The following is a 17,572-nucleotide window of genomic DNA, read 5'->3' as shown; positions in this document are numbered from 1 at the left end:
TAAAATAGTAATTAATAATTACAGATAACTATTTTTGTTTAACTCAGTGTATTCAATATACAGGGTCTGGCACAAAGAATACCCCTTTTTTATTATAAAATCATAACCATGTAATTCTGTAACATAACAGTGTCACCCTCAAGCACACCATATGACATTTAGGCGAAATGTTCAAATTGCTGTCCCTCTTGTGCTAGACATGCACTTACCCTACCAACCACACTCAAGCAGGCCTTACTTCTGCCAGACCCTGTGCTATTTGAACAGGTAGTCAATGCAAAAGTTATTAATGAGATATTTTGCCTTTTGTATTTCATATTTTCAAAATCCAGTTAGTATTTTGCACTTAACAACCTTTGTCTGTTTGGCCTAGCCACATTTCACGTGTGCGGTAGCCATGCGTGGCTAATGGCCACACTATGGTGCAGTGCAGGCCTGTGGAGTCGGAGCAGATTCTTTGTGTCTGGATGGATAACAAGATACAGAGATGTCTATTTTCTATATATTGGATTTGATTAGTGTGATAACTAGGTACCAACACCCAATACTGTGATCATCTTTATGGGTATCGAACCTGGACTTTTCTAGTAATTGGAAAGTTAATTGGAGGAGATATACTGAAAATATTGGGTAGACAGAACTTTTTGGTGATTTGGTTGCACTTAATCACTGTACTGTGCAAATTACATTTATTTCTATTGTATGTTCATGTTTCATGAAATCCTATAATTCTATAATTTGTAGCATAAATGCAGTTCCAACTACAATGAAGATTTTGTGCTACAGCTAGAGAAAGAATTGGTTCAAGCCCGTCTGAACGAAGCCGAGTCTCAGTGTGCGCTGAAGGAGATGCAGGATAAAGTCCTGGATTTAGAGAAGGTGAGAACAACATAAGTGCTGTTACTCCCAAATCAGACAGGACATGCACTACTAGACCCTTGTTAAGTACTTATTGAGCAGTTAAATTGGACTTGGTGCTTTCATACATTAGGTACCTTAACATGTTAGTTACTGAGAGAAGACGGGAAAAAATAAGATTCCCAGTTATTCTTTGTTGTTGCCATACTACTCAAAGCCTCATATTTAAGGGTAAAATGGAGGTTATAGTCCTTTTAGAGGAAAACAACCAGGATAATTTTGATATGAATATTATTTAAATGTTGGAGAAGAGAAACTTAAGGGATAGAAATGAACTGTTGTCTTCAAATATTGTAATATTTTCATCTGTAAGAGGTTGAATTTGATTAATACATAAACATTTCAGGAAAATTTTACTGGTTGTAACTTACAATTTTCCAAGCTACAATAGCCACCTCAGGGTATGTAGGAAGATCTTAGCTTCAGGCATACCACAGAAGCTAACTTACCTCTTTTCAAAGTCATTAAAGAACTTTAAGGATTAGGCAAGTAGTGGAAGTACAAGCTTTCAGGTTTCTTATAACTCTCAGACTTGAGAATCTGTGTTCTAGATAACAGACTCTGTTTCCTTGTCTGTAAAATCATTGATGGCTTGGGCTGTATGTTGAGTGTGTTCCTTTCATCCCTGGGGAATATCTAGCTATTGACTCAAAGGCTCATAAATAACAAACATGACAGACTTGAGTTGTTCTTAACTATTTCTTAATGAGATAGAGCAGGGTATAACTACAGTCAGTAGCACAATAATTCTGCTATAAATCTGCTTGCTATTTTTATATTGCTTTTTAGAAAATTTATTCTCATTTATTGAGAAAATGGTGTACAAGAATGCTTTGAAAATGCCCAACAGAATATTTGGTTCTAACTACAATTTAGGGGTATTCTGGGCTCCCTAATTTAGATAGCAATCTGTATCTCTCCATTGTAAATTTTTGGTAGTAAGGAATGTCCTTGAGTCCAATTTAAAAATGGACTTCTGAAGTAGGTTTGTTGGTATTCATAGTATTAAGTAGAAAGGAAATGAAATTGGAAGGTTTCATGCTTCCTATGATTAATTTCTTCATGCAGGGCTCTCTCTTTTATGCATATACAGTAAATTTCTGGTTTTCAATAAAGAAAATAAAGTTCATTATAAAAGTGTGTAGTTGGCAAGAATAACTTCATTCTATCATCACTGTGAGCTAAAATCTTCATGTGTACCATGAACTATTTTAGAGAGAGAGAAAATTTTATATTCAAGTTAATCTCATTAGTACCTCAGTTTCCCTAAGGAACTTTTACTGGGGGCTTAATTTAGGATCTGTTGGTCACTCCCCAGAGTAGTTTATTACAGGGATACCCTATATGCTAAGGTGGGTCTTTCAGTATGATAGGAAAATAATCTAAATCTTGTGCCCTTGAAACAAATATTTAGATCACCTTGGTCTTAATTTTGTGACTATCGACATACATAGTGACTAATGTACAGAGATTTTAAACTATTCTTTCCATAGGTCTTTAAATATAAATGATGTTTAGGATTCATTTGGAGTCCTAATCACAGGTTAGTTCAATTTATTGCCATGTTGAAAACCATTTTTAGCCCTAATGCTTTGTAACACTGATTAACATTTTATTAAACAAAGCAGAGTTAGACTTTTTGTGTTCTCAAAATTAAGTAGTTATCTTCATACATTCCCATATGAATGTAAAACAGTGCAGCTGTTGGAAAAGCTTGACAGTTTCTTAAAAATTGAATGTGGAATTACCATCTGATTCAGTAGTCCTGCTCCTTGATATGTACTCAAGAGATAAAAAACATAGGCCCACACAAAAACTTTTATACAAATAGTCATAGTGGCATTTTTCATGTTCGCCAAAAAAGTGGGAACAACAGAAATATCTGTCAACTGAAGAATTGATAAATAAAATGTGGTATATTCATATAATGTAACATAAGTTGGCAATAAAAGGGATAAACCTTGAGAACATGTCAAGTGAAAGAAGCTACTCATAAAAGGCCACATATTATATGATTCCATTTATATGAAAGGTCCTGGATAGGCAAATCCATAGAGATTTAAAAGTAGATTAAGGGTTGCCAAGGGCTGGCGGGGAGGGGAAGTGTGGAGTGACTGGTAATGGGTACAGGGTTTCTTTGGGGAGGTGATTAGAATGTTTTGAAATTAGATCATGATCATGGTTGTACAACCCTGCGAATACTCTTAGAAACGACTGACTAGTATACATTAGAAGGGTAAGTCTCATAGTTTGTGAATTATATCTCAATAAAATTGTATAAAGTTAACTAATTACATATGGGACAAAAATAGCTCTTATTTTATATGCTTTATTCTTTAAATTTAAAAATCAAATTAAATTTAAATTTTCTTTTGCTTTAGAGAAACAACTCCTTTCCTGATGAGAATAACATTGCAAGGCTTCAGGAAGAGCTCATTGCTGTGAAACTGAGAGAAGCAGAAGCTATTATGGGTTTGAAAGAACTTAGACAACAAGTCAGAGATTTAGAGGAGCACTGGCAGGTATATATATATAGTGTGTGTGTGTGTGTGTGTGTTTAGATTTTTTATTTATTTACTTTTAGAGAGAGGGGAAGGGAGGGAGAAAGAGGGAGAGAAACATCAGTATGTGAGAGATCACATGCCCTGAACTGGGGACCTGGCCCGCAACACAGGCATATGCCCGGACTGGGAACTGAACCAGAGACTTTTTGGCTCGCAGGCCAGCACTCAATCCACAGCACCACGTCAGCCAGGCCTATTGTGTGCTTTTTAAAAAGAGGGTAAAACTTGAATATTTACCTTGTGTGAGTTTGAAGTAGTTGATGACCAACACTAGGATATGAGTTTAAATATGAAAGATCCTGTATAATGTATACAACTGAGAGTCTTTATAAATTGAAAATAGCTTTAAGCTGTTTCTCCCTTTTTTAACTCTTATAATTAAACAAAGATAAAATAGAGGTCATATTTTTATGTTATACCATTGTAATTTATATAACTTCTTTTGGAAAAACTTTAAGGAAATAATTCTTTATATAGTACATATTTTTTCTGTTAATTTTATATCCATATTTCAGTATGAAAATGTGGAAGGCTGACATAAATATAAATTTGTCTATAAATTTGTAACTTCTTTTGAAAATTAGTATCTCACAAAATAAATCAGACATTTAGCCAGTTGTATGCAAACAAATTTACATATGAGGGAAATTTACATTTCCCTCAAATTCACATATGAGGGAAACTGTTTACAAGGAACAAAAAACCAGAATCTGTAAGAGAGAACAGAGAGAGGTAAGAAAACAAAAACTAGACAGCATTTCAGGATAGTGATCCTGGTTTGAATTTGGGGTAGGTGATGTATCTAGCAAAGTATTAGGAAGCAATAAACTGGAAATTAAAAGCAAACAAACCTATACCTTCACCACAGGTATCTTAAGAACACTGCTCTTAACTTCTAATAGTGCTTCCTTAGTTCATGAATAGCCCCATTTTTCCCCTTTTCTTGGAATTTTGTTTAAAAAATATGGAAATCTCATTAAAAAAATTAGGGTGAAATTTGTATTGTTCACAATAATTAATTCACAGTATAAAAAATTGAGCTATATCTGCAACTTACTGGCAGTGGGATCTGCAGTGTGACCTTTCTGAAGTTATTTAATCACAGTTTCCATTTTCATACCTGTATAACGAAGATAACAGGGTCTGTTTAGATTTTCTGGACATTAAATAAAATAATGTGTATAAAGTGCTTAATATAGTACTGAATCTGACATAGTTGCTCAGTCAAGTTAGCTGTTATTTTGATACTGGGGATATTTGTTGCAATATAATTTTTGTCTTTTAGCGCCACTTAGCTCGTACTACTGGAAGATGGAAAGATCCACCTAAGAAAAATGCTGTGAATGAGTTACAAGATGAACTGATGACCATTCGACTTAGAGAAGCAGAAACACAGGCAGAAATAAGAGAAATAAAACAAAGGATGATGGAAATGGAAACACAGGTATGATGGAAAGCCTGATAGCTTTAAAAAATGTCATTGGCAGATCAAAAGTTTATGCACAGAATGTATCATCTCTAGAATAGAAGTAAAAGGTGGACATACAAAACTGTTTATACTCCAATTTTGTAGTCCAAATAAAAGGCTAAAATTGTTTTATTTGATATCAGAGATTTAACTTCTTTGACATTCAACCAAGTTTAAGCAAGCCATAATACTCCATTTGACTTTGTTGCCTTATTACACAACTCAAGAAGGAATACTCATGTAGAGCAAAATTTTTCAGCCTCTACACTATTAACATTTTGAACCAGATAAGTATTTATTGTAGAGACTGTCCTGTGCATTTTAGGATGATGAGCAGCATCTCTGGCCTCTACCTGCTAGATGCCAGTAGCACCGAGTGCCTCCCTGTCTCCCACCCCACGTTGTACTGACCAAAATGCCTCCACACATTGTCAAATGTCCTTGGAAGAATTCCCTGGTTGAGAACCACTGATACAGAGTATAGTGTGAACAATGCTTCCTAAAATTGTGTAATGGGAATTCTCGTCACTTTCTTCTCAAGTCCCTCTTTCTCTATAAACCCTATATTAAATATACTTAAGATATGGAAGGTCCTTTTTATGAAAACTATTTCTATTTTAAAGGTATATTTGGTTTTTACATTGTGCATTTGTGCAGATCATATTCTCTATTCTCTGTAATGTTATTTCATTTTCAAAAAACACTTATTCGTCAGTAGGGGGCATAGTTAACTCATGTATCGTTCTGTATGCCTACTTACAAAAACAGAAATGATGGTTCCAACTTGAACATAACATGAATATGTAAATCCTTTAAAGTAAATATATTTTGTTTTACATTGTTGAGAATTATTTTCTTATATTTTTATGGCAATTAAAAATAATAGTAAGATTATGAAAAGTAAAAGTTTTTATAATGGGAAATTTTATTTTTATAATCAAATTTCATCTCATTATATATATTAAAAATGCAAACACAGCTTTTAAGCCATGTTCAGGATTTATTTCAGACTGGGTGTAGGTGAATTCAACAAACATGGTTTTGAGAACTTGGTAATACAAAGTACTGTCCAGCCTTCAAAGAACTTATACTTGAAGAATCAAGAATTCACAAACTATATTTAATATAATTTACTATCAGAGATAATTGATGCTACCTAAATATTGTGGTAATCACTTATTAATATATATGTCAGGTTGTTATGTTGTATGCTTTAGATTTATACAGTGTTATATGTCAGTTATATTTTAATAAACTGGAAAAATATGTAATTCAGAAACATGGTAATTATAGAGTTAGAAAGAAATTTTATGGAGAATAGGGGAGAACTAATTCCAGCTAGGTGGTTTGGGTGAAGGCTTTCTTGGGAATTTGTGGTGTAATGGTAATGCTGTATTAGTCATTCACAGAGTCTTATATCAAACACCCATGTGTCTAGCACCCAGATTAAGACACATGTCCTTGTTGATACATAAAGCTCCAGTTCCTTCATTCTTAATGACTTTTAGAAAAATCCACCTAGTGAATTTATCTTAGTTTATTGAGCCTCACTTCTCTTTGTACCAAATTTGCTATTACAGTCAGTGAAACATTCTTTCATGTTTTCTTGTGTATATTTCTAAGAGTTTCTTCAGAACAGGGGTTTTTATTATTTTTTTGGCTATGAACCCCTTTTGCAGTCTGAGGCTTATGCACCTCTCAAAATAATGTTTTTCAATGCATCAAATAAAATATATAGGATTGTAAAGCAAACCAGTTACATTGAGATACAGTTATTAAAGTAGTAAAAGGCAAACAAGTTTGTGACAGAACACTTACTCAGAAACACATACAACATATTCCCATTGCTGGATTCAGGGTTTTGCTTTGTTTTGTTTTTTAAGATTTTATTTATTTATTTTAGAGAGGGGAAGGGAAGGAGAAAGAGAGAGAGAAACATCAATGTGTGGTTGCTTCTCATGTGGCCCCCACTGGGGACCTGGCCCTCAACCCAGGCATGTGCCCTGACTGGGAATTGAACCTTCAATGCTTTGGTTCGCAGCCTGTGCTCAATCCACTGAGCTGTGCCAGCCAGGGCCTGGATTCAGGTTTTTAATACTGTAGATTTTTTTGTATCTAAATGAAATTGTACTGTATTTCCCTTTTTGGGGAGATGCTTTCCTGATTTATTGTCTCAATGTAAATGAGGTGGGTTTTATTTTATCTTCTTCTATTCTCAGAAATCTTATGTAACATTGGATTACCCATTACCTTGATATTTGCTGGAATTTATTTCTGTAAATACTCTTGTTTTATGAGAAGAGTAACTATTGATCCAAACTGTCAAAGGGTAGGGCTGTAGATCTTTTCAGGTTTTCTGTGTCTTCTTACATCCAGTTTGGTAAGATAAGGCAAACTTCAAGAAAATAAAGAAGGTAACAGACTTCTGATCAACACAGAGGTGTAGGTAAACATGGCTCACCTCTTTGCACAACCATGTCAAAATTACAAATAAACTACAGAACCACTCAAAACCATCAGAAATCGAGTTGAATGGAAATCCAACAACTACAGAACTAAAGAAACCAAATCCATCTAGACTGGTAGGAGGTGTGGAGCCAGGGATTGCTGAACAAGCTGGTTCCACAACCACATGTGGTGGGTAAAAATTTGAGAGGGATATCTTGGGAGTGAGGAGTTCCAGCCTCACACCACATCCCCCAGCCCAGGATTCTATGCCAGGAAGATAAGTCCCCATAACTTCTGGCTGTAAAAACCAGCAGGATTGAGTTGGTGGAAGAGACTTCTAGAGTCCCAAACAGTTCTTCAGAGAATCTGCACACAGATTTACTCAGACTCAACCCTCTGAGCTCCAGCACTGGGGTAGCAGGCAACAGCACTGTAAAGGCAACAGTGGAAAACAGGGAGGAACTGAAGTGTCTGGCATCAAGGTGAGAGCTGGGGGATAGCTTTCTCCCAGACAAAAGGGAGAACAGTGGCCATTGTTCCTTTTCTAAACCCTCTTCACTCCAAGGAGCCACAGAACCAGCAGGCAGGTGCCATATCTGAGACTCCATTAACCTGGGTAACACTGTTTGCCTCTCTCTGGAGATCCCCTGAGGGTTTGCCCCACCCAACTTATGGGCCCACCCAAGATGTGAACTGTGGTTTTCCATATGAGTGTCTGGTCTTGGCTTATGCTTTACAACTTCCTAAATTATCTCACACAAGCAACAGCCAGCCTCAGTGAGCCCCCAGCCTCAATACCTCTTACTAAGTGGCCCCAGGCCCAGCATAGCAGCAGCATAGGTTCACAGGTTGGCTTTGCCTGGGAACCTCCAAGCCCAACACAAGTAGCAGCCATCTCAGATTGCTTTATGACTGAGACAGGCTGGCACCAGGCAGAACACAAGTAGGGACTGACCTTGGCCTGTACCAACCAAGAAACTGCAGAGCCTGCACATCCAGTGCAGCTGCAGAGCACATTGGGGCACTACCGCCCTGCCCCTGCACAGCTGATCCTCCATGGCAGGTGGAAGTTGGTGGTTGGTATTCACATCCAGTTCTTGCAGTCAACTGGCCTGGATAAATTCCTCCTATTGATCTGCCAGCAGCAATCAAGGCTCAACTACAAGAGGAGGGTGTACTCAGTCCACATGAAGGGCGTACCTCAAGTACCCAGGCTGGGTAATAAGGGAGGCTGTGTCACTGGACCCTACAGGACACTTACAACATTAGGCCACGCTACCAAGACAACAGAATCAAAGTAGTTCTATCTAATACATAGAAACAAACACAGGGAGGCTGTCAAAATGAGGAGACAAAGAAACATGGCTCAAAGGAAAGAACAGATCAAAAATCCAGAAAAATAAAGGAACAAAATGGAGATAAGCAATCTATCAGATGCAGAACTCAAAACAAAGGTTATGAGGATGCTCAAGGAACTTAGTGAGGAACTCAACAGCATAAGAAAGATTCAGTCAGAGATGAAGGATACACTAACGGAAATAAAGAACAATTTACAAGTAAGCAACAGTAGAGTGGATGAAGCTCAGAATCACATCAATGATTTAGAACATAAGGAAGCAAAACACAACCAATGAGAATAACCAGAAGAAAAAGAATCCAAAAAATGAGGATATTGTAAGGAGCCTATGGGACAATTTCAAAAGATCCAACATTCACATCATAGGGGTGCCAAAAGGAGAAGAGAAAGAGTAAGAAATTTCATTATTTTAAAAAAATAATGAAAGAAAATTTCCCTAATTTGGTGAAGGAAATAGACATGCAAGTCCAAGGAGCACAGAGTCCCAAACAAGGTGGATGCAAAGAGACCCACTCTAAGACACATCATAATTAAAATGCCAAAAGTTAAATACAAAGAGAGAATCTTAAAAGCAGTAAGAGAAAAGTTTATTACCTATGGAGGAGTTCCTATAGGACTGTCAGCTGATTTTTCATTCTCAAAAGAAACTTTGCAGGCTAGAAGGGATTGGCAAGAAATATTCAAAGTTATGAAAAGCAGGGACCTGTAGTCAAGGTTGCTCTATCCAGGAAAGGTACCTGAAGGGCAGGTAAAGAGCTTCCCAGACAAGAAAAAACAGAGTTCACATTCACCAAACCAATATTACATGAAATATTAAAGATATTTATTTAAGAAAAAGAATATCAAAAAAACTATGAACAATAAAGCAGCAATAAATACATATCTATCATGCTAAGCGAAACAAGCCAGGCAGTGAAAGACAAATACCATATGATCTCACCTTTAACAGGAACCTAAACAACAAAACAAAGAAACAAGCAAAATATAACCAAAGACACTGAAATAGGGGACAGACTGACTGTGACCAGAGAGGAGAAAAGAGGGAATTTCAGGGGAGAATGGGAAGGGTTTATAGGAACAAATTTAAAGGACACATGGACAAAAGCTAGGGGGAGGGTGGTAATGGGAGGGAAGTGGGGAGGGTTGGGTGAGTGGGCTGGAATGGGAGTAAAAGGGAGAAAACTGCTTGAACAATGATTAAAATAAAATTTAAAAAAAATACATATCTATCAACAAATGAATCTAAAAAACAAACTAAGCAAACAAAAGAACAGAGACAGACTCATGAATATGGAGAGTGTTTTGATGGTTGCCAGGTAGGAGGGGAGTGTTGCGGAATGGGTGAAAAAGGAGAGTAAGAAATACAAATAGGTAGTTAGAATAACCATGGGGGTGTAAAGTACAGTATAGGAAATGGAGTAGCCAAAGACATATACCCATAATCAGTAGACATGAACAAAGGGCTGGGGATTGCCTGAGGAAGTGGGGGTTGGCAAAAGGGGAAAATTAGAACAACTGTAATAGTATATTCAATAAAATGTAATTTAAAAAAAGATGGAGACGTAGGTAGATACACTTTTCCTCCTCTCACAAGCAAAAGAAGGACAACAACAAATTTAAAAACAAAAATCAATTAGAACTACCAGAAAATGGAACTGTATGGAAGTCAGACAACCAAGGAGTTAAAGAAGCAACATTCACTGAGACAGGTAGGAGAGATGGAGACGGGCAGCCAGGGTGGAGAGGACCCAAGGCAAAGCAGTGACTGGAGGACTGGTTGGGTGCGGCAGTGGCTGGTGGACCAGCCGTCCCACATTCATGTGCAGATAAACAGGAGGAACAACTGGGGAGTGAGACAGACTGTACAACCCAGGGTTCTGGCGTGGGGAAACAAAGCCTCAAAACCTGTGGGGAGCTGTAAAAACCTGTGGGAATTGTGGTGGTGGGAGGAACTCCCAGCTTCACAGGAGAGTTCGTTGGAGAGACCCACAGGGTCCTAGAACTTACAGAAAACTACCCACCCAGGAATCAGCACCAGAAGGGCGCAATTTGCTTGTGGGTAGCAGAGGAAGTGAAAGAAAGCAGGGCAAGAGCCAAGCAAGCAGCATTGTTCCCTCTTGGACTCCTCCTCCACATACAGCACCACAGTGCAGCAAAGTGGGTTGTCACACCCTGGCCAATACCTAAGGTTCCTCCCCTTACAATGTAACAGGTGTGTGGAGACAAAAAAAAAAAATATGGCGCAAATGAAAGAACAGATCAGGATTTCCAGCCAAGATGGGGACATAGGTAGACACACTGTGCCTCTCACACAACCAAAATAAGGACAACAAAAATTTAGAAACAAACAAACAAAAAAACCCAATACTGACAGAAAATTGAACTGTATGGAAGTCCAACAACCAAGGAGTTAAAGAAGAAACATTTGTCCAGACCGGTAAGAAGGGTGGAGTCGGTCAGCCAGGCAGAGACAGCTCGCGGCAAAGTGGCAGCTGGTGGACCTGGGTGAGCAAGGTGGCAGTGAGTGGACCCAGCAAGGAGGTGGATTGTGGAGGGGTGTGGAGCACAAGGTGGCTGGCGGACCAGGTGGTCCCACATTCGCTCACAGATAAACCAGGCGAAACTGGGAAGCGAGACAAACTTCGCAACCCAGTGTCCCAGTGCAGGGAAATAAAGCCTTAAAACAATCAAAAACACTGGTGGGGGTTGAGGTGCCAGGAGAAACTCCCTGCCTCACAGGCGAGTTCATTGGAGAGACCCACAGGGTCCTAGAATGTATACAAATCTACCCACCTGGAATCAGCACCAGAAAGGCCCAGTCTGCTTGGGGGAAGTGGCGGAAGGGACTGAAATCTGGCAGAGAGTGGAGCAAGGGCCATTGTTCCCTCTTGGACCTCTCCCCAACATACTGCATCACAACCCAGTGACTGGGTTGCCCACCCTGGTGAACACCTAAGGCTCCGCCCCTCACTATGTAACAGGTGCATCGAAACAAAAAAAAATGGCCCAAATGAAAGAACAGATCAAAGCTCCAGAAAAAAATACAGCTAAGCGACAAAGAGATAGCCAACCTATCAGATGCACAGTTCAAAGCACTGGTGATCAGGATGCTCACAGAGTTGGTTGAATTTGGTTACAAATTAGATGAAAAAATGAAGGCTATGCTAAGTGAAATAAAGGAAAATGCACAGGGAACCAATAGTGATGAGAAGGAAACTGGAACTCAAATCAATGGAGTGGACCAGAAGGAAGAAAGAAACAACCACACAGAAAAGAATGAAGAAACAAGAATTCAAAAAAATGAGGAGAGGCTTAGGAACCTCCAGAACATCTTTAAATGTTCCAACATCCGAATCATAGGGGCACCAGAAGGAGAAGAAGAAGAACAAGTGGAAAAGTCCTTTGAACAAATAATAAAGGAGAAGTTCCCCAATCTGGCAATGGAAATAGACTTCCAGGAAGTCCGGGAAGCCCAGAGTCCCAAAGAAGTTGGACCCAAGGAAGAATACATCAAGGTATATCATAATTACATTAGCCAAGATTAAAATGAAAGAGAGAATCCTAGAAGCATCAAAAGATAAGGAGACAGTTACCTACAAAGGAGTTCCCATCAGACTGTCAGCTGATTTCTCAATAGAGACTTTACAGGCAAGAAGGGGCTGGAAAGAAGTATTCCAAGTCATGAAAGGCAAGGACTTACATCCAAGATTGCTCTATCCAGCAAAGCTTTCATTTAGAATGGAAGGGCAGATAAAGTGCTTCCCAGACAAGGTCAAGTTAAAGGAGTTCATCATCACCCAGCCCTTATTTTATGAAATGTTAAATGGATTTATCTAAGAAAAAGAAGAAAAATATGAACAGTAAAATGATGGCAAACTCGCAATCATTAACAACCACACCAAAACCAAAAACAAAAGCAAACTAAGCAAAGAACTAGAACAGGAACAGAACCACAGAAATGGAGATCAATGGAGGGTTATCAGTGGGGAGGGGGAGTGGGGAGAATGGAGGAAAGGTGTAGGGAATAAGAAGCCTAAATAGTCAATACAAAATAGACAGGGGAGGTTAAGAATAGTACAGTAAATAGAGAAGCCAAAGAAGTTATATGTATGACCCGTGGATATGAACTAAAGGGCAGGGGTGGAATGCTGGTAGGAGGGAGGTGCAGGGTAGTGGGGAATAAAGGGGAGAAAAAGATGGTACAATTCTAATAGCATAATAAAATATATTACAAAATTAAAAATATATATAATTAAAAAAAGAAACTAAAGTGGATGCAAATAAACACTATTAGGAATAATGAAAGGCACATAAATACAGAGTGGGGCTACACCAGGTTTACATTTTTTCATATGAAAAACAATACAATAATAAATAATAATATAAGAATAAGCTCTGTGTTTCACATACCCATAATTGTAAACCTCCTTTTGCTTCACCCTATATAGATCCAGTGATAATATAAATACAGTAAAAAGAATCTCAGAACAACTTTAAGTGATAAATTTCAAATTTGAAAATTTAAATGAAATGGACAGCCTGTTTAGGGAAATATGATATGAGTTGAGTGTTTTTTGCTTTGTTATTTCTCTGAGCTTCTTTGACCTGGGAATTGTGTCTGTAATAAAACTTGGAAAATTCTGGGTCATTATTTCTCCAGATATTTCTTGTTTCATACTGTCTTCTTTTGGGATTTCAATTACACATATGTTAGATTGTTTGAAGTCCAGCAACATCCAGCAACTCTTGGATGTTCTGTTCTTTCCTCCATTATTTTGCACTTTGTGTTTTAGCTCTTATTGATTGAAATATTTCTATTGACTTATTATTAAGTTTACAGATTTCTTTCCTGCACTTTGTGAGTTGATGAGCCATTGATGGCATTTTTCACATCAATTACCATATTTAGAATTTCTAGCATTTCTGTTTAATTCTTATAGTTTTCATTTCTTTGCTGATAGTACCTGATTTTTACATTTTTCACCTTTTCCTTAGAGCCTTTAGTATATTAATCACTGTTATTTTAAATCGGTATGACATAATTTCAATATCTGTGTCATATGTGAAGCTGGGTCCTGGTGATTGCATTGTGTTTTGGCTGTGTCTAGTGTTTTTTTACATTGCCCTATGCTTTGTGATTTTTTTCTGTTGAAAACTGTATATCTTGTGTAGGACAGTAAAACTAAGGTTTTTATGCCTGTATATGTGCACACCTTTCCTTCTGCTAGGACTTTAATGTGGGGGATTTGAGTTAATATAGTCAGGAGTTGAGCTGGGTTTGAGGTTTGTTGTTTCTGTGGTTACCCTCATTACACCACAGGCTTCAAATTCCTGTAGCAATATCTTATTTTTAGATTGAGGGCTGGTTTGCCAAAGGGTTTTCTCACTATCTTTAGGTCTTCCTTTTGCACAGCACTTCAGAAAGGGTCGGTCTCCAGTGTTAGAAGAGGTTGGTGGGGCAGAAAACACCTCTGCCCTATTCTGATAAAGCCTCAGTCTTAGGCTGCACTGTCCATGGATCTGAGTATTTGGCCTTCTTAGTTCTCCTGCCCTATACCAGCTATAGTCCTAGGCCCAAAATATAGTTCTACTTCTTACTCAGATACAAAGATTTCCCTAGTGCCCCAAGAAGATTAGTGATCCAAGCAGATTAAACCTTTTACTACCAAGAGTAGGCAAGCAAGAGTCAGTGTCCCTTCTATATCGGCTGCTATTCCCCTCCCTCATGCCTGTACCATTGGCCTTTCTTTCTCAAGACTTTCATCAGTCTTTTTGTCATATATCTGTTGGGGTCCATGGAGAAGTAGTTTGTGAACTCTGCAGCCACCCTGGGCTCCTCACTCGCCAGCCCACACTAGGCCTCTACCAACTTGATATTTATTTTAGCTGAAATATACTTAACAGCTGCTGACTGCTTCTACCCTTGTCTCTCTTTAGATTCGGGGCTAGTTGGTAGTCCTCTGACCTTACTTGTCTGGGTTCAACAAAAGTCACGAATTTAGAGTTTGACTGGATTTTCTTCTTTTTTAATTGAAAGAGCAGTTGCAATGCTTTTTCTGTCTACATCCCTGACCAGAAATCACAAGTCTGTATTATGAAATATTTGAAATAGTTTTATTTTCTAATTTTCATCTTCCTTTTTCTGCTTTTTCCTCCTTTACTGCTTTTTATTGGCTTAATTTAGTTTCTCTTTCTATTAGTTTGACTTTCATAATTTTTTCTCTGTTGGTGTTTATTACTTAAAAAAAAGAAAATGCTCACTTACCTGATTGAACAAAGTCTAAAGTTAGTAATTATCTCCATCTTCCTTCCAAACTGTCTTAAGGGCATTACACAAACCTCATGTGCTCTTCTTCCGTCTTCTAATCTTACATCTTACTGTTATTGCACATAGTTTTTATGCATCCAAATGACTAGACGTAGTTGTTGTTTTATGGAGTTGGTGCTCATTTGGACTTGTCTGCCTTTTTGACAATTTTTTGCTCTCTATTATTTTTATTTAAGTTTCTTTCCAGTTTGAATTGAGTGTTATAAACTCTCACTTTCTGAAAATAAATGCTTTCTCTTATCTTGTATAATAGTTTAGCTGAGTATACTATCACAGGATGAAATTTGTTTTTTTAAGCACTACATATTTTTCCTGTTGATATGTCTGCCACTTTTATATTTCACTTTCCTCCTTCACAGATACTCAGATTTTACCTTGATTTACCTCTTCTTTTCTTTAGCATGTTAAGTTTTGTTACATTGTGTCTTGGTGAGGATTTATTTGTCTTCTTTAGGAGTAGTTGTGCTTCCTGAACTTCATGTGGATTTATACATTTTTTTTTCAATTATAAAAAGTTCTCTACTATTATTGTGTCTTAGACCAGTGATTTTCAACTGATATGCTGCAGAACTTTTAAAATACACAGTACCTGATTATTTAGTCGGACACTGGACACCTTTCCCTTAGATTGTCAAATTAAAAAAGGGCAGTGGTCAACACAACAATAGCCATCCAGTGGGAATGAACCACAGTTGTACCTATTTTTTGTCAGATCTGCAAAAAGTATAAAACAATTTTTGATGTGCTGCAGAATTTTAGTAATTCGTTTATGTGCCATGAGATTAGAAAGGTTGAAAGTTGCTGTCTTGGACCATCATCTCTCACTGCCTTTTTTTTTTCTGTTTTATCTTATAACCCTTATTAGGCAGGTGTTTTTACTTTCCTATGCTTTTTTCTATGTCTCTGGACTTCTCTGGGACACTAATTGTTTCTTCAATGTATTTAATTTATTTAACCCTTTAATTGAAATTTTAACATCAATGGCTGTATTAATTTTAGAAATTGTATTTGGTTATTTTTTAAATTTGCCAAATTTTCTTCAGAGTGACCTGTGCTTTGCTTATGTTTTTGTTTCCTCTTTTTATTCTAGTAATGTTAAATATAAACTATATTATATGTAAAGTCCCTGTGATTTTATCTAGAGTTCTTAAAAATCTGTGGTCCTCTCTTTTTATCTATTATTTTTCATTTACAGGCAATTTTGGAGTTTTGTTTATGTGTGTTTTGTAATTTTGGATCATGGAATTTTAATCAGGGGTGCAGGGAGGAGTTCTAGCTGTGGGAATTCTTTGGAGCTTATATCAAAGGTATGTCCCTCTGCAGTGTAGTCACTTGTTTTCACGGTAGAAGGCAAGACAGTAGAAAGAGGTTGTGGGACATTTTCAGTACAATACTAAGAAGTTCATAAAAATTTTGTAGATAGCATTCATTGAAGTGAGAAGAGAATAATATAGAGGATGGTCTTAGAAAGGAGGAATTTCTTCTATGAGTCAGAAAGATAAGTAAAAATGAAGATGAAAAAACCTGGAAGTGGAAGAAAGTTTTGGAGTTTATATCTATTAGATGATCCATATTTTTCATTAAAGCTGGAGGCAGAGTCCTTTTCAGAGAGTGAGGTAGAATAGGTATTATGATAGCAACAACCATGTATTTATTATCTTAAATTTCAGACACTTCTTTGTGCCTGACACTCCTTTCATAAACTTTTTTCATGTAATTCTCCCAATACAACCTTGAAAGGCAAGTGGTAAATCTGTGCTTATATCAGTGTGCTGAATTTTGATGGAATTAGATAACTTGACCAAGGTTGAAGAACTGTTCAATGAGGAGCCAGATTTTACTTGTCTTTGATTAGGAAAATTCATATTGTTTCTTTCAGGCCCCTGATAGAAAAATATGGGGTTGAGAGAATTCAGGCTGGGTCAAGCCTGATTGGAAAAAGTATCTCAAGTCAGTTGGTTCAAGGTGTGTGTGTGTGTGTGTGTGTGTGTGTGTGTGTGTGTTAAAGTGTCCTATAATGATAATACTTAAGCAGCTAGTATTTGTTGAGTTCTTATTCTATGTTAAACCTGTTACATATATTATCTCACTTAACACTCAAGACAACCAAATGAGAACTACTGGTAGGTAGTATTTTTACATACACCTTTCAAATAAGGCAATAGAGACTCAGAGATATTAACTAGTTTGCTTTGTTACCAGATCGTAAGCCAGAATTCAGAAGCCAGAATTCAGAATTCAGAATTCAGAATTCCATAAGCACGGACTGTGCTGTGCGTGGAGGAATGGAGGCACGCGCGTGACACCTGCCATGACATTGGGTTCACAGCCCAGCTCGTGGTGATCGTGCCTTCAGTCAGTCTGTGCTTCCTTCTGAGAATTGGAAAGAGGAGCTAAATTCATCCTCTTCCTGCTAAATAGGCAACTTTATACAGTGTTGCCTATGTCAGAAATGAATACCTTCAAGTTCTGTGTAAAAATCCTTATAG

At 37.4% G+C, this 17,572-nt stretch overlaps 1 protein-coding gene across 10 annotated transcripts in view; it reads left to right on the top strand.

Moving 5' to 3' along the window:
• EVI5 (ecotropic viral integration site 5) overlaps nt 1–17,572 on the top strand; it is a 200,669-nt gene that overhangs the window by 109,558 nt on the left and 73,539 nt on the right. For all 10 annotated transcript variants that reach the window (XM_036026426.1, XM_036026422.1, XM_036026423.1 and 7 more), the window contains 3 exons: nt 745–879; nt 3,300–3,440; nt 4,768–4,926. In XM_036026426.1, coding sequence (XP_035882319.1) covers nt 745–879; nt 3,300–3,440; nt 4,768–4,926 — 435 coding nt within the window. The remainder of the gene's footprint in view (nt 1–744; nt 880–3,299; nt 3,441–4,767; nt 4,927–17,572) is intronic.

This window comes from Phyllostomus discolor, chromosome 5, assembly GCF_004126475.2.
Source record: "Phyllostomus discolor isolate MPI-MPIP mPhyDis1 chromosome 5, mPhyDis1.pri.v3, whole genome shotgun sequence".
Lineage (NCBI taxonomy): Eukaryota > Metazoa > Chordata > Mammalia > Chiroptera > Phyllostomidae > Phyllostomus > Phyllostomus discolor.
The sequence above is the reverse complement of the archived record's forward strand: the minus strand, read 5'-3'. Positions and strand labels throughout refer to the sequence as shown.